Source organism: Ambystoma mexicanum, chromosome 1p, assembly GCF_040938575.1.
Source record: "Ambystoma mexicanum isolate Mex_15411 chromosome 1p, UKY_AmexF1_1, whole genome shotgun sequence".
NCBI lineage: Eukaryota > Metazoa > Chordata > Amphibia > Caudata > Ambystomatidae > Ambystoma > Ambystoma mexicanum.
This window is the reverse complement of record NC_090921.1, coordinates 1,357,051,022-1,357,071,091: the sequence shown is the minus strand read 5'-3', so window position 1 is coordinate 1,357,071,091 and position 20,070 is coordinate 1,357,051,022. Positions and strand designations below refer to the sequence as shown.

The window sequence follows — 20,070 nt, the reverse complement described above, 5'->3', positions numbered from 1 at the left end:
GTAAATGATTGGCTACATGGCGATCCCGCACTCCCACAGGTCCGTATAGGATGAACAGCGGGTAATTCTATCTCACCCCTCCAGGTTCTATACACAAATGAGAAAGGGGGTGGGATTGACAAGACCATGACAAGACCATCACTTCATGTTTGCTGCACTTGGAGGGAAGCACAGACATCAGCTGGAAACAGACGAGCACTAGCCAACCCCTATGGCACAATGCACATCTCACTGAAATACAGAGAATGGGATGCTTTGAGACCTGGCAAAAACATGGTATATGCACGCCAGCACATGTCCACGAAAAGTGCCTATTCGAATTTGACGCCCTGAAAGAAAAATTTGCTTTGCAACCCATTGATCGGTTCAGAAACACTGCTTGCTCACGCCGCGAAGGCCTTCGAAACTGATGTTCCCCCTGGAAACCAACGTTCTCCCAGGCCCAATCCCTCCAAGGTCATCTCCACAGTGTACAAGACACTTAACTGTTTCGGCACTAAAGAACTCACTAGATTGAAAGAAAAATGGGAAAGGGACCTGGGCAGGCTGGAATCGGAGGAATGGGTGGAAGCATTAATGTTTCCAAGATTGGCATTGATGCAAAATTGAGGTTGATAGAACTCAGAATACTGCACTGTTCCTACTACGCTCACACGTTAGCCAAATGGGGAGGAATGGAGGATGGGGTTTCTTTGGTGCAAGCACGAGAATTGCACTCTTTTCCATACTATCTGGGAATGTGACATACTGCCAACCTTTTGGGCAAAATAAACTGACAGTTTATAAGATGTTGAGGTCCCCAATACCAATGGACCCACAGCTGATATTGCTGGGGTTATGGGGGAGGTTGACTTCACCAAATTAGAGAAACTGCTTCTGGCTGTTGTACTTGGTGTGGGGAAAAGACTAATTGCTGCAACCTGTGGCTCGGCAAACAGATGGTTTAATGAAGTGAGCAGGTGTGCATCCATGGAATACTATTTACAGAGCGAGAGGCTGCCCTCAAAAGTTCCAGAAAGTATGGGGGAAATGGACGATTGAATTACCCCCTCGGCCCCCTTCTCCTCCGGGACAGCTGTGAAGTCCTGGGGCTATTAAGAATTTGTTTAACATTGTTATGCTGGATACATCACTTGACCCTGCTGCCTTTGATTTCTATTTTCTGTTCATGTGGTTTTTGTTCGTATGAAAAACCTAAGTGTTATAATAAAAAAAAATAAAGATTAAGTAGCAACGATCCAAGCTCTGCATAAAGCGACCAACCACTATGATGGGAAAAAAAAACAGAAGTGCCGACGTGTGAAGGAACATCGGTACAGTGCCTGTCTCACTAGGGAATAGTATTACAAAACACACCCAGTTGACATCCATTTTCGAATTTCAAAAACAAGTAATGCAATACTCAGCACCTAGCACTAGATGTAGGCCTATGCAAAGCATGAGATTCTAGGCTGATCCACAAGCCTCAGAAATTAGGTTACATTCATTGTATAGCACCTGTCCTTGATATGGCCTCGAAGTGCTGTGGAGACGATTCCTCCACCGCCCCTCCCACCCCCCTTTGAGGACTGTGGTCCAAGACGTGAGATGTGAAGGTAGGATTCTAAAATGAGTGCATTTGTAGCCAGCACAAAAAGGTAGGTATGGGGTGGCCAGGTCCCCGTTAACAGCCAATGGAAACCAGAGAGGATGGGTGCTGTGACAGACTAGCAGGAGAGTCAAGGAAATCAATGTGTACAGAAGGAGCCATTTATTTTGTGGGGCTCAGCTGCATTCTATTGGAAGTGGTGATGTGTTTGGGTTGGTGAAGTCAAGCAGTTATGAATCAAGACTCTCATTGTTACATGGTCTCGCAGAGCATATCCCTGTGGGAGCAAAGTGCAGTGGAACCACACTCAGGAATTTGCCAAGAGGTCAAACTATCAGCTCTTCCTTCTCAAAGGAATTCTACCTTCTCACTTTCCGTCAGAGGCTCAATGTGACTCGAGCCCTGGTTCCTTCTAGACTACTGTAACAGCATCCTCCTGAATATTGCTTCTACTCTGCGACCCCTCCAGCTCATCTAGAATAGGGCAGCCTAACTTACTCTTGGCCTTCAGCCCAGGGACGCATCTCTCCTGCACAAAAGTCTTCACTGGCTTCCAGTTGCTGCACGGATTAAATTCATATCCCCTAGCATCATTCACAAGGCTGTCTGGGCCCAGGCACCACACCACTTCGCTCCTCTGGCACCAACTCTATGTAAAGAGTTTTGCTAAAAAGAGGGAGTGGAGGGGGGCTGGAGGGGGGACGCTCACTGTCCTCTGCAGGCTTCCTCCTTTGGAATAGCCTTCTTTCTTTTAACAGTATCTTCTCAAATTCTGGAAGCTCCTCAAGACTTTCCTCTCTTCCTCATGCTTCCCTTCTTATCCCCCAGTTGCTGAATCAGTGTTATTGGCCCTTATGCATCTTCAGGCCCTTGACCTCCCACACCAATTCTTCCCAGCTCCTGCCTTTACACAGCATTTTGCATCTGCACACCCTCCGCTCTGAAGACTCGCACTTACAACTCCAGCAGCCCAGGCAGCACTACATTTCTAGCACTTGGTCCAATGCTCACACATGGGCTCGACTCCCTCTCTTCCATCTTTCTTTCTGCACTTGCATGTACGGAGTACTCACAAGGCATAGTAGGATGCCCCCTCAGCTTAAATTTATTTCCCTCCCTGCGGGTGCTTTGAAACAGTATATTCGTATTGTATAAGCGCCAAACAAATAAAATGCAAACACAACAAAAAAAATCCCACTGGGGACAAAATGCAGCAGGGTGGAACAAAACAGCACGATTCAAAACTTAAAAGTACAGAAATGATGTAGTCTCCCACTTGACTGTAGCTGCAGACTAAGGACGAAACCTAGCATGATAGGTGCCAAGGAAAGAGCCCTCAGCTGGTTGCGCTGGAAAGGCTTCCTAGGGGGGCTGGAGGATATGATGGCTTTCGGGTCACGTGGTGGCTGTGTGGCCAATCCCCAACAGGGATGCGGGCACAGGGGAGAGGGCAGAGGAAGTGCAGATTGCACTTCGATGAACTAAGAAAAATGAAGCAGGTGGCTGCTGCACGTGCCTTCAAGTAGGGAGGTTAAGTGCCACACTGCCACACTCTGGGATCGTTCACCAAGCATGTAAATAATCCAACTACATCGATTATTTGGTTTCAACAGTGCTTGAGGTCAATAGCAGCAAAATATTTCATCTTAAGGGTGCAAAACAGTACGAACTAGGAGTGAATGTTACTACCATTTCCCAGAAGTGCAATCTGGCCAGTTCTACCAAAACCATAACTCAAAAATGGTCCCCTCGTCCAGAAATGGATTTCCTGCTGTGCAAGACAAATCCCCCAACCCAGCATACTACTGTGATGGAGTTGTCCTAATGGACCAGTATTTATCTATGTAAGAAAACATGTAATGGGCAAAAGCGTGCACATTAAGCTTTGCACATTTCATTAATCATACATTGCAGAAAGGTCATTGTAGTGTGAAGGTCTTTCTAGGTTTATGCGTAATGTGATGGTGTACATAACTGAACTTGCACATTTGTCAGCACTCAAAAGGAATTTACTAGAATGACTTAGTGATTTCAGAATCCCAGAACACACTTGACAAAGTACTCAATGTCCATTTACAAAGTGAACACATTTGAACGCTTAAAAACGCAGTTATTGTTCTCATATTACATCAAGCAAAGACTTAGGAAAAAGGTCTGCTTGTAAATCATGCCACCCTTCCCAGCCCTATGCCCATTAATGCCTCTACATATCTATCCAAGATAACTAGCAGCTTCTACACTGTCGAACCAGCTACTGCACCGCAGCCCCACAAATGGGATGCCTCCACCAAAAAGATCCAATGGAGGCTGTGTTTTCACCATTGGAGCAAACGGGTTGATCACATCTGCAGGATGAAGAGGGTGGGCATCAAAACAGAACGCTAAAAAGCTTTGCTATTGGTCCCTAACCAGTAGGCACAATCCATCAGTTTTTTTAAGGGCCATTATATCCACTAAGAAGCAACATTAAATAGAGGTCCTTTGAATGTATACATGAAGATGTCATTAAGATGTAACAAACCACGTGGAGGAGCCAGTGAGTAAGCAGCATTTTTTTTTTTAAGTCCAGTGAGATGGGAATAAGAGCACCTTCAATAATCAGTGTACCAATTATGGCACTAATAACCTTTGCAGCTTGCAACTATTACCGTTTAATAGTAACATTTCATTAAAAAAATTGAAAATTACATTGTTTACCTTCTGAAAACCCTGCTACAACTCTGGTTCTTATAAATGCTTAAATCTGCCCGAGTCAGCAGGACAAGACTCCATGTTTAAGTGACAACCTTATGATCCGCTTGCCAGGTCGGATTTTATTCATTTATATACTGTATTGCATTTCAATTTTAGTTTTAAGTTCAGAATTCTCTAAAACTATGGAACACATAAGATTGTAAAACAAGTCTGCCAAACAACGTCCTCTTTGGTAGCAATAGTATTTTGGAATGGTGTTTGCGCATTTTTATATTATTTCAAATAGAACATGAATTCATTTTGAGGTGGGGTGTGCAAGGAGATCAAGGCCAGTTGGAAATAAATCCATTGCCAAATAGATGTGATTTGTATGCAATGTATTATTAAGGTGGTGATATTTGTTTATAAACTGTCATGGTGTATACGAAAAAAAGAAATCCAAAAATGAATCGGTTGAAAAACGTATTAGTGATACTTTTAAAATTTGCCAACACTTAAATATGAAAAATGTGGCAGAAAAGGATTTCACAAATATACAAAAAGGCACTATTTTAGAAGGGATTTGGAATATTAATTGGTTTAAATATTGTATTGCACCAAATTAGTTAAAATCTCAAACTGCAAGTAAAAGCATCAAATACCTCCTTTACCAACAGGACGAATACTGTTAAGTGAATACGAACCTTGATTTTACCAAAATGGCAGAGACTAAAAAAGCAGAAGTGGCATTTAAAAACCGTACAAAATAAAATTTAAAAACAATTGAAATGTAGTCAGTTCCCACATGAAAGGTCAGTGCCAAAATGTCAAAGCATTACTTGTGAATGGGAAACCGTAAACTGTGCTAACCTGGTACTGGAAGATTTGCTGGCCTATCACCCAGCAACGCAGGTTTAGCCTGAGAAAGGGGTGCATGGCCTAAGAGAGGGGTCGCGCCAGGTGTTGGTAGAAGAGGCGGCGGTTTACTCAAGGTGTGAGTGGCAGAACTGGAGCCTGCCATTGCATTTGATGGATACAATGTGTTATCAACTTCTGTCGAAGGAACTGGTTGCTCAAAGCCTGGGATGAAAGAACAAAGAATAGGGTCAGGCATATTTAGAGTAAGCAAATCAAACAGCAAGATCAATGGAAACATGGCTCACTACCCTGCCGCTTTTAGGTTCCAGTTAATACAGGAGAGATACGCTACCAACAAGCGAATGATGCAACTCAAAATCTATTGTGTTTAATTATTACCGTAGCTCCGTTGTGTAAGTGTTAAACAGTTTGCATTTCGAAATATTCTGCCTTCCGTGCAATAAATTCTTCTCGAAGAAAGAAAATCTAGCAAGCACCTTTGTAAATCCATTTAAAACAATAACAGGCTTGCAATTAAGTACGATGGGTAATTATGGGTTACAAATGCCCAGTTTGAGCACATGGTGGTTGAGTGTGAATAATAGACTATCTTGCACATTGACTTGGGTAAACATGCACTTAAGGCAGGCAGTGTTGCAGATAGGCATCTTTTTTGCTTACATATGTAGTGTACGAGAGAAGGTAGTCATGGAAAGTACCTTCAAGCTCATTTTTCCTCGTCTTCAAGTAGTCACTTATTGAATTCAACTCCTCTCGATATACATATTTGCCCTCACTTAAAAGAAAGAGAAGATGTCTAATGCCCAATGGCACAGTGTAAGTCTCATAGAGCTCTCGTTCTAGGTAGTCATCTGCCAGATCTGCCGCCTTGTGTGCAATCTCTTTACGCTCCTTCCGTTCCCGTTCTGTGAATATTTTTCCGAACGAATTTGCAACCAGTGTCAAGGCATCCGCCATGGGCATATTGCGATGTACTACAGAGGAGAGAAACAACCAACTTTATCAATCATTTGCTATACTTTAAAGTACTGTATATTCACATAATTCAAAGTCAAATTCGTACCAATAAACCTGGAAGAGGAAAACTTCCCACATTTGCACAATTCAATTCAAAGGGAAATGTTATCAAGACAAAAAGTGCTGCATCATTTCCATTAAGCTGGGCTCTCAAAACCTCCAATTTATATTTCTACTATAAGAAAGGAAAAGTTGACCTTCACATTTATTTTCCTTCGATCACTAAAGGACACTCAATGTGGTTACTGTTCACTGTTCTTGGGGCATTACAAAAGCACCAAGCAGAAATGGTGCACCGATTGATCATGCAAGGGACAAAAGCAATAATAAAAAAATAAAATCTTTAGCAGTTATAATCCCAAAAAAAGAATGATTTACAGGGGCTGTGGCAAGCTCAAATCTAAATTAAGATACTATTATTTTATGAGACAGGTAACATTTTCAATTTGCAAGCTAAGTGACTCAGTCAATTTTACATGCAAAGCACACCATTTCTCACTCACCAAAAGCCAATCATTGGCTAGTGCAAACTGAGCCCTGGCTGCAACATCTATATATCCCCCTACCCGATAAGCGGGTACTGTGAAATAAGAAAATACAAACACAATTACTTCTAAATATTGTCATAAGAGATGCGGCTGCTAACACTTCACCATTTCTGCATATTCCTTCTAAGATCACTTCAGCAGCACCTGTACTGGTGCACTGCATACCTTCACGAGTGCTTCAGAGTCAAAACGATATACCACCTTGCCATCAATGCAACCCTACCCTTCAAGAAATTCCTCCATGCAAAGTAATAACGGTCAAACTTTTGCTGTACCTTCTCCCAGACTACCCTACAATTTCACTTCTGCCCCACCAGTCTACAAATAAAGTCTGGCCATCTCACCCACTAAAATGAGACGTTTCAAAGTGTTGTACTCATAAGCTATAAACTAGTATGCATCAGGAAACTCAAAACGAATAGTCAATACAAATTCATTGCAATCCATTATGCTTTCAAGGTTGCTGAAATTGCAGGCCGAGAGAGCAGACCAATGCGTATCAATTCTAAAAGGAATACGTTCCACCATAACAAAAAAAAGGTGGGATCCACCCTAATCTGGGAACTTGTACGCACAATCTATATACTAAACAAAATAAACACTATAAAATCCATGTTGTACTGTTTTTACCTGCTTCTCTTCCAATGCCGTTTATCTCATCATTTGCACGAGAAGGCCATTTGGGAGTTACTATGTGGGTGAAACAGGACAAGTATTACAGATAAGAATAAGACCACTACAACATTAGACACATGGCCAGTCACTTGGAGAACATTTCTCTTATTCGGGACATAATTATGGCCTTTAATCATCCAAACAAATGGGGTTTGTGAACACTTAGCCTGTGAGATTTTAAACACAGTGGTCTCATCAGTTTATACCACAGATATCAACTCTGTTCCAAACAAAGTGTGGATACAGCCAGCAGCAGACTGCACCAGACATGCTGCAAAACAAGGGTTGCCCGGGAAGAGAGTGGATTTACATTGAGAGCAAGCACCATCCAAGCTGTATGGTCTACTGTTCTAGCCGGTGGAGTTGCACAAGAGCAGAAACAACCTGGGTGCAAACATTGCAATTCTACACTGCAGGGCTGCATGAAGGCATCATAAAATGTAGCAAGATGGGATCTCCTGAAGCTCAGCACCACTGGGGGAAGTAGCGGAAGGAAAGCCAGTGGATCAGGGTGTATAACTGAAGTGTAGCTAAACATTTTGTTTGAAGACTTCAAACCTATTTTAGCTTGTCTGCATAGAACGAAATTCACATTTAGCTTCCTTCCTTTTTGATACGTAGCTTATGAAAGGGACCCTTCTCTAAATGGGTATGGAACAAAGCATCCAACACTACTGCCAGTTCAGATTACTCGATAGAAAACTAGCTCCATTTTGAAGGGTGCATCATCCCGTTAACTGGAGACATTAAGAACCATGATCTGTATAGCTTTTTTGTAGCTGGGAAGGCTGTGACCATGTCAAATCTGTCAATTAAGCACCAATCCATCCCCAGAGATGGCATATCCCTTTCTTTCAGTTCCACCAATCAACACTACCTCCAACTGGGTAGCATAAATAAGAGGTTACTCACCGTAGTGACTAACGTACTCCTAGTCCATAGTCCCCTTTCCTCCATACTGTATATGGGCGTCCCTCGCTAGGGACGGGAGACAACCTTTTTCACCAGAAACACTTACTCCCTTTAAATTAAGGGGTGCGCAGAGGCGTGGCCCTAGGAGCATGTGCTCCCCGACTCCCCATTGACCTGTCGACAATATTACCACTGCCCAATTACACCATTTTCATTACGGTAGGATGGTGGGGCGCATGGAGGAAAGAGTACTATGGACTAGCAGTACATTAGTCACTACGGTGAGTAACTTATTACTCCTACGTCCCGTCCCCTTTCCTCCATACAGAAAAGTTCCTTAGTACTGCCTGTCCAAATGCCGCATCTGACCTAGAGCCAGCATCCACACAGTAGTATTTGTCCCTGCTGATGACTTGCCACGGAACATACCACTGGAACAAGACTGCCGTGGGCTTGGCTCCGACAGCATGAGCATGCATGTTTGAAAGTGGCTTGTGCTGACCTTCATAGGCCTCCTTGATGGCCGAAACCATCCACCTTGCTATTTAGGCCTTAGATGCCTGCTATACTGGCCTTGACCGCTCCCACCTGTGCCCCTGAAGATGGAGCCTTCGAATTGAGGAAGCTCTTGGTCCTGTCCAGAAAGAATTTCAGGGTGCGCCCGACATCCAGACTGTGCAAAACCCTCCAAGCATCGTCCTTCGGGTCCGCAAAGGTAGGTAACACCCATCTACTCATTCAGATGGAACGAAGACTATTTTAGGCAAGAACGCAGGGGTGCGTTCTGTGAAAGGTAGTCCAAGGCTCTGAAGCGACTAGTGCCTGAATTTCGCTGACCCTGCGTGCAGACATAAGCACCCCACCCCCCCCCACGAGGGCGGTCTTGATGGTGACCAGCATGTCGTCAGTGGATGCCATTAGCTCGAAAAGGTTTGTGCGCCAACACTACATTAAGGTGCCACACAGGGTGCGGCCTCTTGATAGGTGGCTAGACCCTGGTGATGCCCGCCAGATACCTTTTAAACACTAGGTTGGAGGATGAAAACACCTCTTCCGAGTTCAGGTAGGCTCCGATGGCCCAAATGGGCGAGACGTGTCCATTTGCACTCCTGAGTGCGCGAGATGTGCACAGCAGAAAAGTACATCGTCCAATGAGCATGAGGGGATCGACCTCCTTTGACTCTGCCCAGTGGCAAAACCTAGTCCACTTTTGTGCTCCAGGTAGCATCGCTCCTAGCACCCTGTACGATGTCTAGGTTAGCCTGCGAAAGACCGATACTTTAATGTGACCTGTTCAGGAACAAACGCTGCAAGCGCCCACTTGGGGTGGATGACAGTGCCCCCTGCTGTGATAGTAGATGAGCTGGGCCCAGTGGAGGGTGCAGAGGTTGGTCTGCCAAGCTGAGAACCAAGGAGCTACCAGAATGATGCAGAGGTGCCAGGACTCCCTTATCTTGCAGATCACCTTGTGTACCAGGGGAGTGGGAGGGAACGCATATGCGTTCATGCTGTTCCACTATCTGTAACGCATCTCCCAGGGAGCCGGGACCCTGCCATGATCCCAACTAAAAGCACTCTGTTGTACCCTGTGGCTAAGCGGTCCACCTGTGGGTGACAATCTGTTGAAGATCCCCTGTAGGACCCAATTGTTCAATGCCCAATCGTAATTGTCTGCACCAAACCTGCTGAACCCGTCTGCCTCCAGGTTAGATTCCCCTCGTTCACCAGGGCCCATTCCCACATGCGGACTGCTAGGGTGCATAGAGGGGACCTGGTGCCACCCTGCTTGTTGATGTAATACATGCTGGTGAAGTTGTCCGTCTGAATGAGGATCGTTTTGCCACCGACGATCGAGAAGGCCTTGCGAGCCGGCCAGATGGCCTTAAGCTCCAGCCAATTGATATGGGCCTCCTGTTCCTGAAGAGACTAAACTCTTGATGCTGTGGTTGTCCAGGGTTTCCCCCTCCAAGGAAGAGTCTGGTGATGGTAACCTGCGGGGCTGGTTGTCTGAATGGCCTGCCAATCCTCAAGTTGCAGTCCGTGTTCCACCAGAGCAGGTCCTGGGGGGGAGAACCAGAGGAATGCCGATAGTTCCGCCTGGGAATCCACTTCCTGATTCCATGCGGCTGTGAAGTGCAGCTGCAAATCTCTTCATTTTGAGCCTTCCGTCAGGCACTGCCAGGATAAATACTGCCGTGGTATCTAGAAGGTGCTGGTACCACCAAGCTGAGGTAACCGCTCTGCCGATAAAATGGCTTGCAGCCCTCTTGATGGCTGCAATCTTGTCTTCCGAAGTGAAAAACCCTCGGTTCTTGGGTCCCAGGAAAGCCAGGCTCTGCATAGGCTCCAGATGTGACTTCTTGAGATGGAGAATCCCAATTTGTGTAGTGGATTCACGAGGGTGGAGGAGGTGTGTTGTACTGCCTCTCGCCCTGACAAGCCAGTCGTTGAGGTATGGATATACATGGTGGCCCTTAGAAGAACGGCCACTGCATTCATAAGCCTGGTAAAGGCCCTGGGGGCTGAAGTGAGGCCAAAGGCTAGAACCTGTATTGGAAATGAAAGCAGATCTTTAACCTCATGAAGGATTGATGGGGCTGCCAAATCGGAACATGCAGGTATGCGTCCTTCAGATACAGGGAGCACACCCAGTCTCCCTTGCAGTGTCACCGCAATAAGGGCTGGGGTAACCATCTGAAACTTTTGAAGCCGAATGGAAAGGTTCAGGGTGGAAAGGTCCAACTCAACTCTCAGGCCAGCCTGGTTCTTCTGTGTGGTGAACACTGGAATAGAAGCCCATGCCTCGCTGGGAGGCTGGGACTTCCCTCCACTGCCTGATCCTGTACCAGCGAGTGAATTTCCACCAACAGAGTTGCCGCCCCAATCTCTGGCAGAGGGAGGAACTGGTAGGCGGCAACCCGAGGACACTACTGCCCCCCCCCCCTTTAGCCAAGCCCCCCTATTGGAGACACGTGGACCCGGAGGGGCGTGTCATGCCTTTCCCTTTGAGGCGGAGGTGGACTGAAAGAAGCCCTTATTCCCAGCCTTGTGCTGTTTACAGCAGTGTTGACTCAGATCAGTCCGGCTGCCTGGACTGTTCTCGGAAAGCCTGACTGCGGGTCTTGGGCATAGACCGAGGATGGATTAAGATTTCGCAGTATGGGAACTGTTCTTATCCAATTCCTCGTCTGCGGTGGAAAGAGGTCACTTCCCTAGAATGGAAGGTCCAATATGCGTTCCTGTATGTCCGGGTTGAACTCGGTAGCCCGGAGCTAGGCCGTCCTCATGTCTGTGGCTATACAGATGGCGCAGCCAGAGGTGTAGATACGTGCCACTGGACTCCATGATGTCTTGAGCCACCATCGTTCTGCCAGCCCCACCTTAAACATGCATGTACCAGAAGTTCCGGAAGGAACTCAGCTATTTCCTGCCAAAGCTTCTGGTTAATACCTGTGAGCATGGCATCCGGGTTAGACTGACGAAAGTGCAGGGAGACATTGGAATAGACTTCCATACGCCGCCAAGATCTTCTTGCAGCGCAGAGGACGACATGGCTGAGTAAAACAGCGGCTTCGAGTAGATAGAGGCCACGGCAATCACTGAGGTGGTGTGGAAGACTGCGCCGACAAGGGTGTATCCCCTCTCCATTTGCCTGTACTTGGTGTCGACGCACCTGTTGGGCTGAGCTGAAAGGGTTTCAGACATCCTTTTTGGCCAAGGAGGACCTCGGCCAGGACCCCCGCCTCAGGTTGCGCCACTTCAGGGTGTGGAAGCCCCAAGTATTCAGCCAAACCTACAAGCTATTCATGGAAGGCCTTGGCTGAAGGTGTCAGGGTCCTCCTCCCCGGTGTCCACCAGGGTGTCCGGCTGGTCTGGTACCAGGGGAGGAGTGCTGAAGGCTGAGGTGTGGAGACAGGAGTCGGAGTGCTGTGGCGGTTGGTGTGGAACTGCCTGAACTATAGGAGGTAGGGGAGCTGGAATCAAAGGACCTGGCGTGGGCAGCTGTGGCTGTGCAGCGTCCTGAGGCACTGGAGCCATAGGAGGAATGACTATAGGTGCTGGCGGAGGGACTGGAGACATATCTCTCATGTCTCGCACCTCGAAACACTTGTGCATAGGTGCGTTATAAATGCCATCTCATAATATCCTGAAGAATGGAGCTCATCTGAGTAAGCGCAAGGAACTTCTTCAAAAACCCGTCGACAGGCTGGTGGGGTTGCTGGTGGTATTGACAGAGTAGCAGGCTTCTGCCTGCGAGTATTCTGCCTTGCTGGTTGCAGGGGATATCTGCCCTGGGGTGCTGAAGGGTAAGCTGTAGGCCACGTACCTGGCGAAGACCAGTCCCACCTGGACACTTCCTACCCATTCCCTGAAAGGGGGATGTGTCGGACGAGTGGCCATCTTGTCGAGCTGCATGTCACATGCCTGGGTCGTGGTGCCTGGCTCACTGGTGCTGGCCTCTTCCCAAACTCTTGGAGATAGAACATGAGGCCTACCCTGCACCTCAATTCGAGGCCTGGTACCCTTGGCTGAGTCACTGCTAGGGCTGCGTACTGGCACCCTCTTGGACATTTGTCCCATAATAGGGTGTCCCCCTCAGGTCAAAGCCTGATAAAATAACCTTGCGGCCCCTCAGCACCGTCTCCGGAAGGAGCTAGTGACCCCCCCTCGGCCTGGCGGCTGAATGAGCCTCGGTATCCTTGCTGGTGTGAGAACCTGAACGGTCCCTCCCACCCAGACGTTTCAAAGGAAAGGAGTCGCCCTTGCGGGGTGCGATGGGAAAAAGCGTCCCTACCTTGGGCCTGGACTTGTGTTCAACTAAGCTATTCAAGTCTTCTGGAGGAGACTTCTCGAAGAGATGCCTCCACCGAGCTAACCTTTTCAGATAGTGCGGTGCAAGCGCGCAAGCAGTACAACCTTCCCAGCCGTGGTCAGGGACAAGGCACAGAGTGTGGGGGAAGAGCCCTTCACAGGCTGGACACCTGCTGAAGCCAAAGGACGTCGACATGCGCCAGAAGACCGATTAAGGATTCGACAAAAGACAGTATCTGGAAAGAGCGCGTGGAATTACAAGGCCGAAGAGTGCTGGTGAAAGCAGTCCGGTCGATGCGGAAAAGGGGACTGAAGAGTGGCACCAGTGGGTGGAGTGAGGTGAGCGCATGCTCCCAGGGCTGCACCCCCTGCATGCCTCTAAATTTAAAGGGGAATTTAGAGGGGAAGGTGAAAAAGGATCAGTCTCCCATCCCTAGCAAGGGACGCCCATACAGTATGGACGAAAGGGTACGGGAAAGCAATTTAAGTGTTAGTTACCATTACTAACCTACCAAACACTAGTGTTTTTTGGCCTAGCGATACTTCACAGCATTGCAGTCAAAAAACAAAATTAAGCAAAAGCATTGGGCATCAGGTGCAAGCTTTTAGGTGGAGTAGATGCCTTTTGACCTATTGTCTGTTCCCACTATTAGCTACTCAAAATGCCATTTGCCTGTCTCAGTGCACCACAAATGTTAGGGGAACCACTCCTTTCCATTAAATGTTGATCCACATATTTCTGGTAGAGCCCAAACAAACCATGAGGTTAAAAACAGCCCCAAAACCACTTGCTTCAAATACTTTCTTCCATATTTTATTAGAGCAGCGATTTACTCCTACCTTCATTACAAAAAGGAAGTGTAGCGCTTGCTCCGTTACCAAACAAAACGCATGGCAACTGAGTTACCTTAATTCGATGGAATTACCAGAAATGTAGTTGGAAAAACATTGCCTGAAAACAGTGAAGGCTGTTAAGCATCTTCCCATAGGTGTCAAGATCTAAACAGGGGGTAGTCTAAAGAAAATTCAGAGTTAAAGGATTGAGGGGACAACTCAAGAAAAGATGCAGCACTTAGAATTAAAATATACACTATTGAGACGCATCTACCCAACATACATACACCACTATGGATGTTAATCTTACACTTTCAACAAAACAGTCTGTGCCAACTTCACCAATGGAAGGATGCTAAAACTAGAATTTGCAAAACTAACATTTCACCAACTTCTCGAAGTAGAAAAGTAGACAAACAAGTAAACCAGAATGACATTTCTCAACTTAATGAAATAGAAAAAATGCAAACAAGAAATGATGCAAGAACAGAATATGTACATTAGTGAAGTGAATGTTTTTTGATAAAGTGAAAGATTAAGTGTGTTATCAATAAGAGCTGAGATTTGATTCTCCATTAAAAAAGTAATGGGTCACTGAATAAACTTTAATGAGACTTGTTTTGTAACCAAAAAAACTTTAAAAACGTGAAACGGAAATAATGTAGTTGTGTGATCCTATGAAAGCATTCAGGTTTATCTATGTACATTCAATGTATATTAATTGGCAAATGTGGCAGTGTATTGTGTAGCATTTAGGTGTATCGAGAAATGTATGTTGTATATTTGAATGGGGGTGTTACTTTAAGTGACATCTGAATGAAGCTAAACTTACTTTTGATGGACTCATGAAGCATGATTACGGTGCAAGAGGAGAGCGCTACATTGGACTGCTCAACAAGAATACAAAATGGGGACCCATCATTTTTAACTTCCTGGAGCGCGCGTGTGAGACCCGACTCGGAGGCAAGGTATATCATTTCCACCACAAGGCCATGATCCTGCAACTGGTGGCCTATGACAGTTGCATATTCCCTTAAAGAAAAAAAAGGCTGGTTATTTACAAACAAAGAAATGTGTAGCAATGAAGTTGTCATGATGCGCCTTTATGTATTTGGGTCCTTACAAATTATGGGTTACAAGGACGGTTGTTTGGATGGAAAATTACCAATGTTTTTTTAAATAGTAAGGCCCTAAACGAGGTTGATTTTATGGGTAAAGTGGGCGTACAATAGTGAGATTTTGAATTGACAACTTGCAGAGTTTCATCCTAGCATTAGATAGGTTGACCGAAGGAGAGGGCGGCATAGGGGAAGCTCCTAAAATGGTCACTAATATTTGGACATGTATGGTGGGAAAGGTTTTCCACCGAGTTATTTACAGGACTGATATTTTGTGGCAAAAAATTACTAAACTTTAAGGACCATCTTACGCCTATGCATTCGATAGGCCTATTTGCATAATTTTGGTTTTCACTCATCCATGGAGGTATTTCGGCATGAGCCACAAACCTGTTTCCACCCCAAATGTACAAGTAGCCCATCAATCCTGTGATCAGTGATATTTGGTTAGGATTAATTATGAAAGGAATGGGTAGCAAATGTGGAATTTGCCAACAAAGCTAATTGAATAAATCACTCAATTATAACAGCAAAATGCCGTTATCAAGGCAGCATTTAATTTGGCACACTTCCCTTAGAACCCATTAAACATAACCAAAACAAATGCAGCTCAGATACTGAGTAGTAAACATAACACTGAAACTGCAGTTACTTTTTAATGTACAGCAGAAAGCCTGATCTGACTAAAGCAAAATGAAGAGCGCATTGAAAGTAGGCTTTCATACAACTAGGAGGTAGCAGTGAGGACTGGCCACACTGGGTGAATGCCACACTGGTCGTTACTTGAACCTATGGCACACTGAGGCTTTTACTATTGGATGTAAAATTGAATGGTCCTTTGGTACATTTAAACTGGCACATATGTTAAGTAAACTACAGATAACATTTGGACAAAACACAATATTGTATATTCATATCAAAATGGGATGGCTGATCTGAAAGATTCCAAGCTGTAACTGTGCTAGAGCTCAAACATCACAAAAGATCACGACATGCCCATTGAAAAACTTTGTATCATTTAATCAGGAATTTTGCAATGCAATCAAGTGCTCTACGATATACATCAATTTTAAAAGCTAGCGGTTACTGTGAAATGAAAATGGATTTTCTTCAGCCAGAAAGAAAGGTTATAAGATAATGGGTTCCCACTGATTAAGAGGCACACTTGCAGTCTAGTAACCGAAAACAGTCGAGTCAGCAAGGTAGTTGACAAAAAATAAAAAAAAAACACCTCAATGCTTTTAAGTATACCCACCTCCAACATCTTTTTCCTGTATCAGAGATGATGATCACCACCTGAAGAAAAATCGGTGGTGTTGGATTTCACTGCATGGAGTACATTTTACTTTGGTTATTGCTAACCTACGAAGTTAAGATTGCGATGTGTGTCACAGTTGGAAAGAACAGCCGTGCTTGGCACAAATTGAAAAATGTACTTGCAAGAAAGCGTTCGCCCCCAAGTATTTGTCCAAGTGCTGCAACAGGTTACCGTGAAGGCTTTGCCATTAGTGGCATAAGAACAGACTGTACTTACTTAACTTCATCAGTGGAAGACTGGTATAAAAGAAAATGTGCATGGTGTAAGGGACAAAAGAATCCCAAGCGAGTAGGTCTTGATCCAAGTTGACATTTTAGAACAGTCAGCTTGGAGCGATTTAAACAACTAAAGGGCAGGTGTTTACTCATTTCCCTCTAGTCAGCCCTTGCAATAGGGTGAATTGACCACCCACCCCTCCTGAGCATATCAGAGGAGGGGTAGGACTGAGGTCTCACTGAGAAAATTGCAGCAAACCGCCGCCTTAAGAGTTGGATTTATACCACAAATTCGATTAAGTCCATTAAGTCCACATGGTTTGTACTGTTGAGTGGCAAGTCACCCATTGCATAGGACAAGTTTTCATGATTGAGGGAACAGATCCTTGCGCCTGGGCACTTTGCAAAGGAAAATGTTGAGCCTAGTGCCTGGGTGTGGAAGAGGAGAATAATTAAGGGTGTTCAATATGAACAGATTTGTGGTCACAGGAGATGTGATTTCAGGATACTGTGCCCATTGATTTCCATCTTGGCAACCTGATGGACTGACGAATAGTTTGTGGTAAAGCGATGGGCAAAGTTCCTCAATACTCCACCGATGTTGCAATAAAAAAGGTTCTTTGTAGAACACAATTCTTCAGGTTAGTCCAGCTGCAGAGATAACTTACTCAAACCAACAGGATGGGCAGGCAGTAATGAGCACAACTAATGTGGCTACTTGCTAGCATAAGCTCCTGTGAGCTAAGGACCTTGTGTTAGGGAAGATTTTCCTAGTAATAACTATTCCTGACTTGTGTCCACCCCAGCACTTTTTTGCTTTACTGGTGGATTCTTTTTCTTTATACCTCCGAGTGGGAACCTTTTTCCACACATTCTTTTTAAGTCTATCGCCTTTGACAACTTTTGGCACATACTGCCTATTGTTGCTGGGTTGCTATTTGGGCTCCCCTTTTAACTTTATCTGGCCAACTACAGTTCAAGGGTAGAAATGAAGTTTGGATCCTTTTACATATTTGGTGAAGCCAGCACACCTTGCATCCCCTAACACACTAAAACTAACAACTGTTACAGGTACAAGCTTACCTTTAATGGCTGGGGGCAGTGATTAATTTGGAGCATCTTTACCGCGGGCTGTGTGCATTTAAAAATACTTAAGCAAACTGCTGCCACCGGTTCACTGTAGGCACACTTGTACCAACACCAAAAAATCCTTAGAGGGTGGCTAGGACCCCTATGTGCGGTACTGTAAAGTACTCTTCCACTTGGCACATAGTTACCAAGAAATGGCAGACTAAGGGAAACATTTTGGGGTGGGGGGGTTCACAAATGGAGGGAAAGTTGCACCCAAGGGAAATCTCTCCCAACACTGTACTGCAGCCAAGGATTCAGCCTGCAAATACATGGCACAAGGAAGTAAAAAAGAAACCACTGCCACCAGCCAGTCAAGTGAGTTAGTCTAACAGAATGGTACATCTGGGGTGGGATGAAGGAGTTACTATGTAACCCCCCCCCTGCATTCTATAGTGGTGTGTGCTGTACCTACAAACGACAAGGGCAATTTACTATTCTTGGGAACAGTAGTTCACCCAAGACAATTTTGCTAAACATTAAGAGATGTCCAAGGGACCTCAGTGCCACTGCATTAAAGGTCAATGCAAAAATCAGATGCCTATGGAGTTTACCAGACTCCATAAAACAGTAAGAAACAAAAATCCTAGTCAGAAAAAACACGAGTGAGAAAAAAAGTCCCACTTACTTGAGTTGAAATCAAAAAGCACTGAGTCCAGCAAAAGAGCTGGGGTCTCCAAGGTTAAATGGAATTAGCACAGAAATTAAAATTCTCCCACTCAGTAAATAATTCACCGACATCTGAAGGGAGCATTTGACCATGAGATTCGTTACATGCACGAGAAGTTCAGAGTCTTGGTTCTCATATTTCCCACTGGAGAGAGGGTACTGGTTCTACTGCACTCCGCTTTATTAATTGTGAGCAAAACCTGCTTTATCATGTGGACAGCCATCGAGAATGTTTCCACACAGTTCATTACATGCATCGTCTGAAAGACAGATACTTCACTCTTGTGAAGGCGAGAGCTCATTTGTAATCCCTAGAAATTGCATTTAACCTCAGTTTAAAAATAGTGAGTACATCTGGAGCACTGGCTGTGCCTCTAGCTGTCCATATTGTTTGGCCTTCTTCCTCCTCTCGAAGAGTAGGAACTGCAACTTATGCAAAGCCCTAAGCCAGGGTAAGCTGCACATCCATGCAAACGTGTCTGCTGCTCATCAGATGTGCCGTGTAGGATTCGATATCCTGTGCCAGTGAATGATGCAGATCCTTGCCATTGGTGGAGGTATGGACTTCAGCATTAATCATAGGTGTTTGAGGGGGGGACTGCTGCTGCCATTCTTCTTGCTGGGAGCCAAGACCCCTACAAGAGGTGTATACCCTGCTACTCGTTGGAATCAAGCCAACATCACTTGACACATCCTGACTGTTGGTAGAGATCTTTTTGCTCCTTTCCACCCATAAGCTTCTATGGGACACCCTTTCTTTTTGATCCCAACATGACTTTTTGCAGGCAAGCAATGCCACCTGCTTTACTTTACTTGAATTGTGGTCATTTTTATGGGGAGACTGACCTGTACATATGACTATAAATGGCGAGATATCAACTCTTCTCTTTATGGAGTTCCTAAAAAAATGCACACATCTCCCAAACTGAACCAAGGTTAAGCTTTTGTAACTTGTGTTACAAATGCAACGTGTCCAGAATGGGCTGGTGGAAACGGATAGGTTCGTACAGTGTTTTGAACTTCTCGTCCGCATTTGCAATTAGCGCAAATGGCCATATTGTTCGACCTTCCTGTCCTCAAGGTCAGAATGCTTTATATGAAATTCTTTCCTAGGGAACATTTCTGCTTTTGCAGGCTAAGGGGTGAACTCTGCATGTGGCCAGATGTGGGGGCTGGGACTGTCTGGTCCAATGGCTAGCTGCAATTGGATAGCCACTGCCAGTTTGAATGGTGCAGATAATTAAAATTGCTGGACTTTGGCAAGCTCCCAGCCTAGATATTGGACAAAAGGAGGGCTCCTGCAGCCATTGTAGAGCTTGGTGGAGCCAAGTCCTCTACAGAGAAGAAAAGCTTGGTGGCAACCCGATGAGAACAGCCAGTCTCGAGTCATGCTCCAAGATCTGTGGTTTCAGACGAGTCCCTGGACCAATTATTTTGGGCTACCCCACTGCAGCAGTCACCGTACAGAGTGCATCTTTGGAACTTGGATGACCCTTAGTTTGTACTACAAGATTAATGCTACTGCATTTTCAGCCTTCTTGTATCAACGGAAGCCAGGCAGGACCTGCTCCTTCAACCTTTAAGATTTGGAGATTGCACGTAGAATACCACAATTACAAATATTCGTCCTGAAGAAAGCGGCTACAAACTAATCCCGCTGAAACCGGTTGACTTTTACCCAAGT

General features: G+C 45.3%; 1 protein-coding gene across 4 annotated transcripts in view; it reads right to left on the bottom strand.

Annotated features, from left to right (window-relative positions):
• LOC138454413 (nuclear receptor coactivator 5-like) overlaps positions 1-20,070 on the bottom strand; it is a 144,483-nt gene that overhangs the window by 63,820 nt on the left and 60,593 nt on the right. For 2 of the 4 annotated variants that reach the window (XM_069607039.1, XM_069607038.1), the window contains 4 exons: positions 14,771-14,970; positions 7,336-7,395; positions 5,839-6,114; positions 5,132-5,341 (listed from right to left, as the gene is read on the bottom strand). In XM_069607039.1, the coding sequence (XP_069463140.1) occupies positions 5,132-5,341; positions 5,839-6,114; positions 7,336-7,395; positions 14,771-14,970 (746 nt within the window). The remainder of the gene's footprint in view (positions 1-5,131; positions 5,342-5,838; positions 6,115-7,335; positions 7,396-14,770; positions 14,971-20,070) is intronic. The other 2 variants (XM_069607041.1, XM_069607040.1) reach the window with 1 other exon arrangement.